Source organism: Aegilops tauschii, chromosome 2, assembly GCF_002575655.3.
Source record: "Aegilops tauschii subsp. strangulata cultivar AL8/78 chromosome 2, Aet v6.0, whole genome shotgun sequence".
Taxonomy (NCBI): domain Eukaryota; kingdom Viridiplantae; phylum Streptophyta; class Magnoliopsida; order Poales; family Poaceae; genus Aegilops; species Aegilops tauschii.
This window is the reverse complement of record NC_053036.3, coordinates 313425-329317: the sequence shown is the minus strand read 5'-3', so window position 1 is coordinate 329317 and position 15893 is coordinate 313425. Positions and strand designations below refer to the sequence as shown.

At 51.3% G+C, this 15893-nt stretch overlaps 1 protein-coding gene across 1 annotated transcript; it reads right to left on the bottom strand.

Moving 5' to 3' along the window:
* Positions 1–9725: 9725 nt before the first annotated feature.
* Positions 9726–14090, bottom strand: LOC109784857 (probable protein phosphatase 2C 37). The gene is made up of 4 exons (XM_020343463.4): positions 13396–14090; positions 12505–12987; positions 11685–11790; positions 9726–10451 (listed from the first exon to the last, which is right to left on the bottom strand). The coding sequence occupies exons 1-4, from the start codon at positions 13831–13833 to the stop codon at positions 10114–10116; spliced, it is 1365 nt and encodes a 454-aa protein (XP_020199052.1). The 5' UTR covers positions 13834–14090; the 3' UTR covers positions 9726–10113.
* Between the last annotated feature and the right edge of the window lie 1803 nt (positions 14091–15893).

The following is a 15893-nucleotide window of genomic DNA, read 5'->3' as shown; positions in this document are numbered from 1 at the left end:
CCTTCTTCTTGAAGGGACCCGCAGCTCAATGGTGGGACAGCCACAGGCGTACTCTGCCAGCTGGAACAATCATCACATGGCCAGACTTCCAAGCTGCTTTCCGTGCCCGCTTCATTCCTCAGGGAGTCATGGACCGGAAGAAGCGTGAGTTCCGCAACCTCACCCAAGGCAACAAAACTGTCGAAGCTTATCAGCGGGAGTTTCTGGACTTGTCCCGCTATGCTGAAGAAGACATTGCAACTGATGCACGCAGACAGGAGAAGTTCCGTGATGGCCTTCAAGCTGACATCAAGCTCACACTTCTAGTGCATGACTTTGCTGATTTCGCCACCTTGGTGAACAAGGCCATCAATGTCGAAACTGGTCTGCAGGAATACCAGAGCTCTCACAGGCGCAACCGTGACACGGGCTCATCTTCGGGCCCGCCCTCACAGAAGCGTAAGATATGGATCCCGAACAGCATGTACCATCCAAATGCATCTGCCCCAAGGCAGACCTATGCTGCCCCTCGTCTGCCTCCACCACCGTCCAGGCAGTCAAGACTTCCAGCTCCACCATCCCAAGCTCCTGTTCCCACTCCGAATAATGGCTTGTGCTTCAGGTGTGGTCAACCAGGACACCGTGCTAAAGAATGCAACCAGAACCAGAATCAACTGGCCCTTCCAGCAACTGGCCGTGGTAACAATCAGCCCCGCCACAACAATGCTAAGTCTTATGGTCGTGCTCATGCCAACCACGTTGATCTCAACGAAGCTCAAGACCAGCCTGCTACTGTGATGGGTACACTCCTCGTAAATTCAGTACCTGCACCCGTTTTATTTGATACAGGTGCATCACATTCATTCATGTCAGAAGATTTTGCATACAAGCACGACGTTAAATGTGAGGAGATGAACACCTCTGTATTGGTCAAAACCCCTGTGGGACAGTGTCAAACCTCCTTGGTTGGCATCGATGTCCCCGTGGAAATCGAAGGGCTGGAATTCTATGCCTCTCCATTATCCTGAAGACGTCTAACATCGACCTCATTTTGGGTATGGATTGGTTGAAAGCGCATACTGCTTCTATAGTTTGCGCCACTAAGACCGTCCATCTGCTACACCCTTCAGATGAAATAGTTGCTTACCAAGCTCATCTGGTGCAAAATGCCGAGGCAAGGCTCTATGCATTGAATGCATTGAACGCTGCACCACTCGAGGGCATTGAAAACATTCCCGTCGTGCGTGAATTCCTCGACGTCTTCCCTGAAGAACTTCCAGGGATTCCCCCTGCTAGAGCTGTCGAATTCATCATCGACTTGAAACCAGGCACCACTCCTATAGCCAAGCGACCCTACAAAATGCCGCCGCATGAACTCCCTGAGCTTAAGGAGGAAATCGACAAATCTCTTCGCAAAGGATTCATTCGCCCAAGTTGCTCTCCTTGGGGAGCACCTTCTCTCTTTGTCAAGAAGAAGGATGGGACAAACCGGTTAGTTCAAGACTACCGTCCTATAAACCAAGCTACCATTCAGAATAAATACCCTCTTCCTCGGATCAATGACCTGTATGATCAACTGGCGGGTTCGTCAGTGTTCTCTAAGCTCGACTTGAGGTTGGGCTACCACCAGATCCGTGTTCACGAAGAGGATATCCCAAAGACCGCCTTCGTGACTCGCTATGGTTCATACGAGTACACCGTCATGTCTTTCGGTTTGACCAATGCTCCAGCCACCTTCTCTCGTCTGATGAACTATATATTCATGGATTACCTCGACAAGTTCGTCGTGGTTTATCTGGATGATATCCTGGTATTCTCCAAGAACGAAGAAGAACATGCTGAACATCTTCGACTTGTGCTGGAAAAGCTACGAGAACATCAACTATATGCCAAGTTCTCCAAATGTGAATTCTGGCTACCGGAAGTAACCTATCTTGGGCATGTCATCTCTAAGGATGGTATTGCCGTCAACCCCGAGCGAGTTCAGGCTATTCTTGATTGGACTCCTCCCAAGAACGTTAAGCAAGTCAGAAGTTTTCTCGGTCTCGCCAGCTATTGCCGTCGATTCGTCGAGAACTTCTCCAAGATCGCCAGGCCTCTGACTAACCTGTTACATAAGGGCGTCAAGTTCCAATGGACAGACAAGTGTCAGGAAAGTTTCCAGGCACTCAAAGACAAGTTGACTTCTGCCCCAGTTCTAGCTCCACCTGATACTAAGAAGGACTTTGTCATTTACTGCGACGCTTCCCGTCAAGGATTAGGCTGTGTCCTAATGCAAGACCGCAAAGTGATTGCTTATGCCTCTCGGCAATTGCGCCCTCACGAAGAGAACTACCCAGTTCACGACCTCGAACTTGCTGCTGTCATTCATGCGCTGAAGCAGTGGCGACATTACCTTCTCGGTAATCGTTGCGAGATCTTCACTGACCACCAAAGTCTGAAGTATCTGTTTACTCAGCCAGATCTGAACCTCCGTCAACAGAGATGGATGGAGCTTGTTGCAGACTTTGACTTGGGTATTTCCTATACGCCAGGCAAGGCTAATGTAATGGCTGATGCCTTGAACCGCAAGTCTTACTGCAACCACCTCCAGGTTCACAAAGTTCAGCCCTCGCTTGTTGAAGAATTCAGGAAGCTGAACCTCCATATTGTTCCTCCGGGTGCACTCGATCCTCCTCCTAAGGAGTTTGGCAAGGTGAACCTCCACGTTGTTACCCAGGGTTCCCTCAATACCCTAGTTGCTAAACCAGATCTCGAGGACAGCATCAAAAGGCTACAGAAGTATGACTCTGGAGCCCACAAGATTAAGCGCTACCTCGCAGAAGGAAAGCCCTCATTCTTCACCATTGCTGAAGATGGCACCTTATACTTCAAGGGCCGCCTAGTGGTGCCATGTGCAGAGAAAAACCTGGATATGACACAGGAAGTTATGAAAGAAGCTCATGATACGCCTCTTTGTATCCATCCTGGTAGCACAAAGATGTACCAAGACATCCGTCAGAGATTCTGGTGGTCTAATATGAAGCAAGACATTGCACGTTATGTTGCTGAGTGTGACGTTTGCCGTCGTATCAAAGCAGAACATCAAAGGCCTGCTGGAACTCTGCAACCTATCTCTATTCCTGAATGGAAATGGGACCATGTTGAGATGGACTTCGTCACTGGATTTCCCAAATCACAGAAAGGTAATGATGCTATTCTTGTCGTCATTGACCGGCTTTCCAAAGTTGCACATTTCCTGGCAGTCAAAGAAACGATCACTGCTAGCCAGTTGGCAACGCTCTATATGTCCAGGATTGTTTCACTCCACGGTATTCCATTGGTTATCAGCTCAGACCGTGGCAGCTTATTCACTTCAAGATTCTGGGCAAGTTTCCAAGAAGCTATGGGAACTCATCTGTCATTCAGTATTGCGTTTCATCCTCAATCGCAAGGACAAGTTGAACGCGTCAATCAAGTTCTCGAAGACATGCCTCGAGCTTGCGTTATTTCCTTCGGCAAGAAATGGGAGGAATCTCTCCCGTATGCTGAGTTCTCTTATAATAATAGCTATCAAGCTAGTCTGAAGATGGCCCCCTTCGAAGTGTTATATGGACGAAAGTGCCGAACCCCTCTGAACTGGTCAGAAACTGGGGAACGTCCACTCTTCGGTCCGGATATTATCCAAGATGCCGAAGAACAAGTCCGCATTATTCGTGAGAATCTCAAGACTGCTCAGTCACGTCAGAAGAGTCAGTATGACCGTCATCATAAAGACATGGTCTATCAACCTGGCGAAAAGGCTTATCTTCGAGTCACACCTATGAAGGGTGCTCACCGCTTTGGGATCAAGGGCAAACTAGCTCCTCGCTATATTGGCCCATTCACTATTCTCGAAAGGCGTGGAAAAGTGGCATACCAACTGGAACTACCGCCGAACCTTTCACAGGTTCACGATGTGTTCCATGTGTCACAGCTCCGCCGTTGCTTCAAGGACCCAATCCGAGCCGTGGATCATGAAGTGCTCGAATTGCAGCAAGACCTCTCCTATAAGGAGCATCCGGTCCGCATTCTCGACCAAGCTGAACGCCGCACACGTCAGAAGGCGATCAAGTTTCTCAAAGTCCAGTGGTCGCACCATTCTGAAGATGAGGCCACTTGGGAACGAGAGGACCGTCTGCGCGAAGAATACCCCGCACTGTTTCCTTCTACCTCCTAAATCTCGGGACGAGATTTCTTGTAGTGGAGGAGATTTGTAACACCCTGAGGATCATTCTACAGTAACTCTCTGTGATTAAGCTAATCATGTTGCTAAACAGGGCATGATCACATTTGGAATCACACTTCTTTTCAAACTCCTAATTCAAACTTCAATTAAAATTAAAGTGGAAAATAAAAGTTTTCAAAAATTTGAACAAAAATGTTCGGTGGGTGCCAAATAATACACTGGTAATTATGGTGGAGAAAACACATTTTTATAAAATACTTAAATACTTTTAAATGAAATAAAACAGAAAAGAAAATAAACAAATAAAAAGAAAAGGCAAAAGAACCCAGAACAGACAAAGAAAAAGAGAAGGCCTTTCCCCCCACGGGACCCCCCCTGGCCCAACTGGGCCGACCCCCGGCCCAGCCCACCTTCCCCCCTCGCCCCCTTCCCTGTTCCCCCGACCGGGGTTGGAACAGGGGCCGTCCCCGCCGCACCACCTCGCCGGCGACGGGGAGGATAAGGGCGCCAGCGCCCCCCGCCTCCTCGGGTCCCTCTCCCACTCGCCCCCGCTCTCACTCTCGGCCTCTGCGCCTCCCCCGTCAGATCCACCTCCCTCTCCCCTTCGATCCCCACTGCCAGAGCGTGCTCGCCGCCGTTCTCCGTCGTCCCCGCGGCCACCGTCATCGCCCTGCACCCCCGACATGCCGTAGGCGTCCGTCATCGTCCGCCACTTCGACCGGTGCTCGCCGTTGGAGCCGGGAGGCACCACAACGCCGGATCCAGCTCGTCCCCTTCCGCCTCGGCCGCCGGTGACCGCCGTCGTCTCCGGCCACCTCTGCGCTCCTAAGCTGTCGCAGGCTTTTCGTAGCCGCTCGGTGAGCTCCACCCCTTCCTCTCCCCGTCCTAGCTCCGTTTACGCGCCGCAGCAAGCTGTGCGCGACGCGACGCCATTGCCGCGCCCGGGCTCCGCTGTCGAGCTCGTAGCCATCACGGTAGGGCTCGTCCCGGTCCGTCGAGCTCACCAACACGTTCGTGGCTTCGAGTAGTCGCCGTAGGAGTAGCGCGCCGCCCGTTTTAGCCTCCTTTTCATCGCGCGCGAGTTCGCCGTGCTTCGGGTCTCCGCCGTCCCTGTCGCCGGCGGCGGCTCCGGCCATCGCAGCTTGCGTGGCCACCCGCGTTGGATGCGGCGTTGCTCACTCGTTCGAACGCAGCAACGCACGGGACAAAAGGCCCCCTGTACGTGGATTCCGGCGAGGTCCCGAGCGCCTCCGCCGTATTTTCGGTCGCCGGTGTTCAGCCGCCGGCCACCACCGACGTGGCACACCTGGGGCCACCCCCGGGTCACTGCCAGCGGGCCCCGCGGACTGGGTCCACCCAGTCAACGTGCTGACTGGGCAGGCCCAGCCGCTGACATGCGGGCCCCGCCGCAAAAATAAAAAAAAATAAAAATGTTATATATATATAAATAAATAATTAATCTAATCACTCACTGACAGGTGGGCCCAGTAGTTAATTAACTGAAAATTAATTAGCTTAATCTTCTGTTAACCCACTGTCTATGACAGGTGGGTCCCCCGTGTCAGTTTTGACCAGTCAACCCGGACTGTTGACCGCTGACGTCGCTCATACGTCATGCTGACGTCATACCCCTTTTTCTGTTAATTAAATAATTCCAGAAATTCAAATAAACTTTGAAAATTCATATCTTTTAAACCGTAACTCGGATGAAAATGTTTTCTATATGAAAGTTGCTCAGAACGACGAGACGAATCCAAATACGCAGTCCGTTCGTCCACCACACCTCCCTAACCTATCGAACTAGCAACTTTCCCCCTTCGGTCCGTCTGTCCGAAAACGTGAAACATCGGGAATACCTCCCGGATGTTCCCCCCCTTCACCGGTACCACCTACTGTCGCGTTAGGACACACCTAGCACCGCTCATTGTCATGTCACGCATCGTCATGCTTATGTTTGCATTGTATTTACTGTTTCTTCCCCCTCCTCTCTCCGGTAGACTACGGGACCGACACTGCTGCTGCCCAGTTCGACTACGGAGTCGACGACCCCTCCTACTTGCCAGAGCAACCAGGCAAGCCCCCCCTTGATCACCAGATATCGCCTATTCTTCTCTATACTGCTTGCATTAGAGTAGTGTAGCATGTTACTGCTTTTCGATATCCTATCCTGATGCATAGCCTATCCTTGCTACTACTGTTGTTACCTTTACCTGCAATCCTACATGCTTAGTATAGGATGCTAGTTTTCCATCAGTGGCCCTACATTCTTGTCCGTCTGCTGTGCTATACTATCGGGCCGTGATCACCTGGGCGGTGATCACGGGTATATACTTATATACTATATACATGACACATGTGATGACTAAAGTCGGGTCGGCTCGTAGGAGTACCCGCAAGTGGATCTTTGTGGCGGAGCGACAGGGCAGGTTGAGACCGCCTAGGTGAGAGGTGGGCCTGGCCCTGGTCGGCGTTCGCGGATACTTAACACGCTTAACGAGATCTTGGTATTTGATCTGAGTCTGGCCATTTGGTCTATACGCACTAGCCATCTACGCGGGAGTAGTTATGGGTATCCCGGCGTCGTGGTATCAGCCGAAGCCTTCTTGACGTCAGCGACTGAGTGGCGCGCGCCGGATTGGACTGGAACGCCACTAGGCTAGGTCTGCTTCCGGCCGCGTACGCAACGTGCAGGTGTGCATAGGGCGATGGGCCCAGACCCCTGCGCGCATAGGGTTAGACCGGCGTGCTGACCTCTCTGTTGTGCTTAGGTGGGGCTACGACGTGTTGATCTTACGAGGCCGGGCATGACCCAGAAAAGTGTGTCCGGCCAAATGGGATCGAGCGTGTTGGGTTATGTGGTGCACCCCTGCAGTTCGAATAGCCGTGTCCCTCGGTAAAAGGACGACCCGGAGTTGTACCTTGACCTTATGACAACTAGAACCGGATACTGAATAAAATACACCCTTCCAAGTGCCAGATACAACCCGGTGATCGCTCTCTAACAGGGCGACGAGGAGGGGATCGCCGGGTAGGATTATGCTATGCGATGCTACTTGGAGGACTTCAATCTACTCTCTTCTACCTGCTGCAAGATGGAGATGACCAGAAGCGTAGTCTTCGACAGGACTAGCTATCCCCCTTTTATTCTGGCATTCTGCAGTTCAGTCCACTGATATGCCCCTTTACACATATACCCATGCATATGTAGTGTAGCTCCTTGCTTGCGAGTACTTTGGATGAGTACTCACGGTTGCTTCTCTCCCTCTTTCCCCCTTTTCTTTTCTATCTGGTTGTCACAACCAGATGTTGGAGTCCAGGAGCCAGACGCCACCGTCGACGACGACACCTACGACACTGGAGGTGCCTACTACTACGTACAGGCCGCTGACGACGACCAGGAGTAGTTAGGAGGATCCCAGGCAGGAGGCTTGCGCCTCGTTCGATCTGTATCCCTGTTTGTGCTAGCCTTCTTAAGGCAAACTTGTTTAACTTATGTCTGTACTCAGATATTGTTGCTTCCGCTGACTCGTCTGTGATCGAGCACTTGTATTCGAGCCCTCGAGGCCCCTGGCTTGTATTATGATGCTTGTATGACTTATTTATGTTTTAGAGTTGTGTTGTGATACCTTCCCGTGAGTCCCTGATCTTGGTCGTACACATTTGCGTGCATGATTAGTGTACGGTCAAATCGGGGGCGTCACAGGTTAGATATTGTAGGTGGTTCCCAACGCGCCTACCCATTTTATGTCAGCACTCAACTCTTAAAGAAAAAGGCCCGCGGCCGATCATGCCAGCGCCCATGTCTCATGCCGGCACCATGCCAGCACCGACATACAATGCCGGCTTCAGAAAATATCACCACAGTTCATGCTGGCGCACTCGCCAGCCGGCCGGTACACATGCCAGCACACAAAAAAAGGTGGGACTTGAGTTAGACCACGCCATCGCGGCCCCGTGGTCATGCCAGCACACCTGCCGGCATATAAAAAAGATGGCGATCGCTGCCATAAATCACTCGTCGTCGAACTTGAGCATCTCGGCCTGCATCTTCTTGAACCACGGCCTCTTCCTTGGCGACACGGTGTTGAGATCCACCTTCATGATCTCCACCCCGGTCATCATGCTCGCGGGAGCCACTTCTCTCGTCTGCCGCGCGCGTTTCCTCGCGCCGCCGGATGACGAGCCACCGGCCACCCGGGTGGCATTGAGGTCGATGGGCGCGGGCGCGAGCGTGGAAGGCGCGACCACGCCCACGTCGGGCGAGCACTCTCCAGAGAGGCGGGAGGCCTGCGGGTACACATGGAAGCCGAACATTGGGTTGCAAGCCGACGCGCGGGGCGAGTCGAGCAGCACCATCCGAGGAAACGCCGATGAGCCGGCGCTGGCCGCAGCGACGGCGGCGTTGAGGAGGCTGTGCTGGCTAGGGTTAAGCCCTAGCATGTAGAGCGCCTCCCTTGTTAAGGCGGCGACGCGGGTGATGGTGTCCTCCTGCTGCGCGGCGGCCTCATCCCGCGCGTCCGAGGCGTGCCTCCGGCCCTTCCTCTTGGCCGACTCCGCGAACCCCATTGGATTTGCTCTAATGTTGGTGATGCCAAAAGTTGTACATGTTAGAAGTGAAGTGCTACCGTGGTACTTGTTGGATACCATGCTTGTAATGCTTGAAAATTGAAAATATGGTGCTATTGTGATGTGAATTACGGAATGGTGGTTGAACTTATGTTGTGTGTAATTGCTAGCATTTTGCACAACGTGTACGATATATCCATCCATGCCGAGGCATGACAATGGGCGCCAAATTAAAGGGCTCAACACGAGGGGAAAGGAAGGAGCCCGGCGTCGTCGACGGTGGCCGCCTCCGGCCCCCTGCCCGCCCGTAGTAGACCACCACCTCCTCCTCCTCGTCTGGGACTGGGCCGCCGTCGACCATGTCAGTTTACAGCTGCTGTCCAAGTTTTAAGAAGAAAAAAACACAGTTCCGTCGTCAGTTGTAGGCGTAAGCAGCTGTCAGAATTCAGTTTCGTCAGACTCAGACAATACAGTAGAGCAGAGTTTTCTTGAGCTTCGAGCAGAGAATTCTTCACTTCATCTTCATCACACGATCCACAGCACACATACTGTATTAATGGAATGCACAAAACCATAAAGATCTTCTGATCCAAACTAACTTATCCTCTCCTCTGTTTGAGAAAAATCATCTAGTGATGAGTTATGACTGATCATCTGCACGAGAAACCTATTCGTGGCCTTCAGTTTCAGTTTCTGGACCTGGGTCTCAACTGAACTGGGTGTAAATAAACATGTCAACACCTACCTTCTTTCTTTCTTTCTTTCAGCGATCGACTGCAGAATTAATAAGGAAGCCAGTGATTGATTCTGCAAACAGCAAACCAGCTAGCTGATGTGATGATTCAAAGGACCCTAGATAAAATCAATTCGCATTCGCAGCAGCCTCATGCATGCATGTTTCAATTCAACCTGATGCAAACAGCCAAACCTGCACGAGTCACCACACTTGCACTAGTATAATTAACAGCAGTAGTTTTGAGTGCACATCAGCTGCTTCATGGAGACAGCAACTGACGAGCATAAATGAGCATCATATATATTTTGTTTCTTTCCATCTGTCTGTCTGTCCGTGTGTGTGTGTGTGTCCCTTTTTCATCTCTATCCATGGCACGCCACGCCAGGATTACTCGGAAGAAGAAACAAGAGACTCTTTTTGGCCGGATAAAACCGACCGACCACCCAAAAACTAGCCCCAAAAAAGAAGAAAAAACCCAAAGAACAAAGAAAACCTCAGAGAGTTTGCTGCTTAATTTGCCAGGACTGCACTGCACATTCAGAGAGCTAGCTCCTAGCTACCAAGTCGGTCTAGGTTGCAAATTAAGGAGATATGGATATGGTGGTGATCTCATCTGCCTAGCTAATCAACCCCTCGCCTTCAGATCAACCACCACCACGCTAATGTTATCGGAGCTCTCCCTCCCGAGGGCCAGCCTCGCGAGGAGGGCCGCTGCACGGAAGCACCGGGGCTCTTCCTCCTGGGAAACCGCCGGCGCGCTGCCGCTGCTCCCAGCCGCAGCTGCAGGAGCTCTGGTGGGGCTCCCGTCTTCCAGGCATTGCCTGGCCACGTCGCAGGCCACCTTGTTGGAGATCACGTCCCACAGCCCGTCGCTGGCGAGGATCAGGCAGTCGTCCTCCTCGCACCTTTCGGTTATGCTGATCTCTGGCTCGCATATCACTTCTGGCTTCAGGAGCCTGTGCCCTGCAAGAATATATAGTTACAATGTCCAAATTAATGAGATCAAATACTTGATGCATGATTCAGAACAATTAATTAATGCATACTGCTGAGAAGAAATGAACTTTGTTGTAGGCATGAACAAACTTCAAGGCCTCTGCCTTTTCATCCTCTTTCGAAATAATTAGAAAAACCCGCTAGCTCTCCATTAAAACCAAGCAAGTACACTGTTCATAACAGAAGCCGCTTCCGATCGATGTAGGCAGGCATACCCAAAACCGACAGGATGTGTTAACACCAACCTACCAACATATCAAGATTTACACTTGCTGTTTCAGAGAGAAAAGAAAAAGATTTAATAGCGAGTAAAAGGCACAATATATAGCAATACTGAATTTACCTCAAAAGGCCAACTTGAGCACAAAGAAAGTAGCATGCATGACTTGAACCAAAATGATGTAACATGCCACTATAGGTAATTAACTCGGACAAGATCTAATTGGCAGTCCAATAAAGTTACCTATCCTGACTACTTACATGATTGCTACCTTGAGGAAAAGTAATAAGCTGAAAAGACAACACTTTGAGCATTGACGAATTGGAGACAAACATGTGTGGCCTTCTTGTCCACTCCATTTTTCTGTGGTTCTTGTCAACTGTCATAATGTAACTATCTGGAACTGCTCTATAATTAAATATATACCAGGGCACCATAGTGTCGATCGGACCTTGAGTGGCTGGCGTGTGATGGATGGACACGTACGGTTCGCATATATGCTCAATTTTGTTAATAATTAGCCAATTGGTATGGCACAACTCATCAGGTCATTGCTAGTGATGGGCATTAGTTTTAGAGGCCGGAGATGTGACCAAATTATTTATCTTGTCAACAACAGCAGCAAAAGTGACATGTGTCATCCATTAGAAGATGGTGTTATCCTTAGTAATTGGCCGAAGACCTTAGCTAATTAAGCCGGCGGTTGTTAATTGGTTTCCATATATAAGAAGGCAACAACACAAGGTGACAAGCATCCCCCCTTTATGATATGATACTATTATAGTGTTAATGATGATCACCCCTCCTTGTTAATGGGAGCAAGACCACGTGTGCGAAGCGACGAAATGACACATCCTGGTGGCACCCGACAGACCACGGGCCTCCATCTTCACCCTCGTGAGGAGTGAGGAGGCCCCGGACATGATCGTTGCTTTGAGTCAGCCCTAGGTGCGTAGAAAGGAAAGGAAAGGAAAGGATACCTAGCGCTCGGGACATGGCGAGGATGCCGCGGACGCGCGCCCCGTTCATGTACATGACCTTGCCTCCGGCCGCCTTGATCCGCGCCATCTCGTCCGGCCGGTCCGGCTGCATCCATCCATCGCAACGTCGTCCTTGGTTAGTTTTTATTACTGTAGTAGCAAAGCATGGCATGGCATTGCATTGCATTGCATACAAGAGAAGAGAGATGAAAATCCATGCAATGCAAATGCAAATGCAAATGCACATGTGGTAAGGAAAGGAAAGGAAAGGGTAGGAGAAACGCATGCATGCATGCAGCCCAGCCCATGCTACTACAGTACGTACTAGTATATTTATTTGTGTGGAATCAGATGAGATGGCCCCACATTCCATTCCATTCCATCCCAATCTCGGAAATCTCACCACCCACTAGGAGAGGTGAGCACAGGTGGAGGCATTGCCGACCACGGACTCCCTTCCTTCCTTCCTTCTTTGTCTGCAGCTTTGAATCCCACACCAACACCCGCCGCCGGCTGGCCACTGCCGTCACCCCACGTGGCCGGCCTTTCCTTTGACCAACACGCGTCCCTCCACACCTCACCACCACAGCGGCGATGGCGATGGCGATGGCGATGGCGACGGCGACCCCCTCCGTCCCGTCCAGCCTAGCCTAGCCTAGGAATCTAATCTCACCACCACCACGTGTCGAGGGCGACGGCCCAGCCCAGCCAGAGAAGACAAAGTCACTGTATGAGCTACTAATCGTACGTATTCCGTTCCAGAAAATGAAAGAATAATCAGGGGAAGCAAGGTAGGAAATCATGCATGCAGGAGACTCACCTTGTGGTCCTGGGAGAGCGGCACGGCGACGCCACCTCGTGAGAGCACGGCGCGGGAGTCGCCGCAGTTGGCCACGATGAGGCGGTCGCGGACCAGCAGCGCCACCACGGCAGTCGACCCCACGATGGCGCCCTTCTGCGCCGACGACAGCAGGCACGAGCACGACTTGGGCACACATGTACTCCCGCGCCCGCACGCGCACGCCGACACCGCCAGCGCGTCCGCCCGGGCGAAGCTCCTGGACAGAGCGCCACGCCACGCAAGTTGCTCCGACGAGTCTTGGTCGTGCTGTTGTTGCTCCGACGAGTCTTGGTCGTGCTGTTGCTGCTCCTTCTCCTTCTTCTCCCAATAAGAATAAGAAGAAGAAGAAGAAGAAGAAGAAGACGACGACGACGCCGCCGCTGTCTGGTGCAAGTCGGCCGCCGCGCCGGCCAGCTCCTCCGCGAGGATGACGTGCATCTGCTCCCTGCACAGCGCCGCGGCCTGCATCGATCATTCATGTCATCATAAGCGTTTATAATTTAGATAGATGGATGGATGGAAAGAATCAATGGAATGTAGGTAGTAAACTGCTGCATGCTACGTGTCGAGCTGTAGCTGGAGCCGGATCTGGAGTGGAAGCTGCTGGAATGTGACCAGGTGGATGGAGGTCTAGAAGCACTATGTACTCGATCGACAACGAAAGGTATCTTCTTGGATCGTCGGATTGGATGCTGCAGGGTGTCCCTCTCCATGGAGATAATCAATCAAGCCCTCTTTGGACCGGGGACTAGATAACACTACGTACTAATTACTAAGCAAAAACTACCTACTTAAGTAGCAGGCATTAGATTAGATTATACAGTAGAATTAATTAAGTGAGGCGGCCTGGCATGGCATGGCGTGGCGTACGTGGGGGCCGCCGTGGCCGTCGAAGACGGCGAAGAGGTGCATGGGGGAGCCGTCGGCCCAGGCGCAGAAGCTGGGGTGCAGCGACACCGTGTCCTCCATCTCCCGCAGCCGCCCCGCCAGCGCCACCGACCCGAACGACACGGGCCATCTCCACCACGACTTGGCCTTCTCCTTCTCCATCTCCTTCTCCTTCTCCTTGGAGGGCAGCTGCTGGGGAGCCGCCGCAACAACCGCGTCAGATGCAGAGCCCTCCTCCTCCTCCGAGGAGGGCTCTGCCTCTTCCCCTCCTTCCTCGGCGGGGCCGGGGCCGGGGGCGGGGGAGGCGTGGTGGGCGTAGCGGCGCGCGTTGAGGCGGCTGCGTCTTCGCACTAGGCGGCATTCCTCGGAGTCGATGGCGCCCTCGGGCATGTTGTTGACGCCGGCGCTGGCCATCACCATGGATGGATGAGGCGGGCGGTCCGGTCACACTCACACGGGCACGGGGGTGGAAGAAAAAGAGGAGGAACAGGAGGCGCGCGGCGGGTACCGGACAAGCAGCAGCAGAGCGGAAGCGAATCCCATGAGTGAGAGTGTGTCTCTCTCTGGTTACTGCTATGCTACCTATGGCTATAGCTATTGCTATTGCTATAAAGAGAGAGAGAGCTCCTCTGGTTGGGTTGGGTTGGTTTAAAGGGAGGAGGAAGAAGAGAGGAGGAGGAGGAAGTGGGTTTGTGTTCCTCTGTCTCGCGTCACGTCGGATGCCCGTCGGGGCCCACGTGCGGGGCGACGTGGCGACACGTGTCATGCGACCCGGACCACCCGCCAATGCCTGCGTGGTTGGCTGCGCCGCCTCCCCTCCCCTCCCCTCCCCTCAATCGTTTCCCTTTTTTTCTGGAGAACCCTCAATCGTTTCCTGGGCACCCCTCTCCAAGTAGTAGTCACCCCGACGGCCCAAATTTTGAAATGCTTTTTTCCATACTACTTAAAAGTGCAGCTGCGCTTTTCAGTCTCTCCGAGCCTTACCGTCCGATTGAGAAGATCGTGGATCCTAAAAAAAAATAATTTTGAGGAGATTGTGTCTCGTCTCCTAGGCGGAATCCAACAACAAGCAAAACCCCCTTGATCATCCCGATACCGCCTACTCTTTCTCTCTACTGCTTGCATTAGAGTAGTGTAGCTGTTACTACTTGAACATGTGGGAGCCAATTATAATTTTTGATTGTTCCATGCTATATTATATTCTGTTTTGGACATTAATGGGCTTTATTATACACTTTTATATTATTTTTGGGACTAACCTATTAACCGGAGGCCCAGCCCAGAATTGCTGTTTTTTTTGCCTATTTCAGAGTTCCGTAGAAAAAAATATCAAACGGAGTCCAAACGGAATGAAACCTTCGGGAACGTGATTTCCGGAACGAACGTGATCCAGAGGACTTGGACCCTACGTCAAAACATCAACCAGGAGGGCACGAGGTAGGGGGGCGCGCCCTTCACCCTCGTGGGCCCCACGTTGCTCCACCGACGTACTTCTTCCTCCTATATATACCTACGTACCCCCAAACTACCAGATACAGAGCCAAAAACCTAATTCCACTGCCGCAACCTTCTGTACCCGTGAGATCCCATCTTGGGGCCTTTTCCGGAGCTCCACCGGAGGGGGCATCGATCACGGAGGGCTTCTACATCAACACCATAGCCTCTCCGATGATGTGTGAGTAGTTTACCTCAGACCTTCGGGTCCATAGTTATTGGCTAGATGGCTTCTTCTCTCTTTTTGGATCTCAATACAATGTTCTCCCCCTCTCTTGTGGAGATCTATTCGATGTAATCTTCTTTTGCGGTGTGTTTGTTGAGACCGATGAATTGTGGGTTTATGATCAAGTTTATCTATGAACAATATTTGAATCTTCTCTGAATTCTTTTATGTATGATTGGTTATCTTTGCAAGTCTCTTCGAATTATCAGTTTGGTTTGGCCTACTAGATTGATCTTTCTTGCAATGGGAGAAGTGCTTAGCTTTGGGTTCAATCTTGCGGTGTCCTTTCCCAGTGACAGTAGGGGCAGCAAGGCACGTATTGTATTGTTGCCATCGAGGATAACAAGATGGGGTTTATATCATATTGCATGAGTTTATCCCTCTACATCATGTCATCTTACTTAAAGCGTTACTCTGTTCTTATGAACTTAATACTCTAGATGCATGCTGGATAGCGGTCGATATGTGGAGTAATAGTAGTAGATTCAGGCAGGAGTCGGTCTACTTGTCTCGGACGTGATGCCTATATACATGATCATACCCAGATATTCTCATAACTATGCTCAATTCTGTCAATTGCTCAACAGTAATTTGTTCACCCACCGTAATACTTATGCTCTCGAGAGAAGCCACTAGTGAAACCTATGGCCCCCGGGTCTATTCTCCATCATATTAATCTCCCATCAACAAGTTATTTCTAGCGTCGTCTTTATTTTTGCTTTCTTTACTTTGCATCTTTATCATAAAAATACCAAAAATA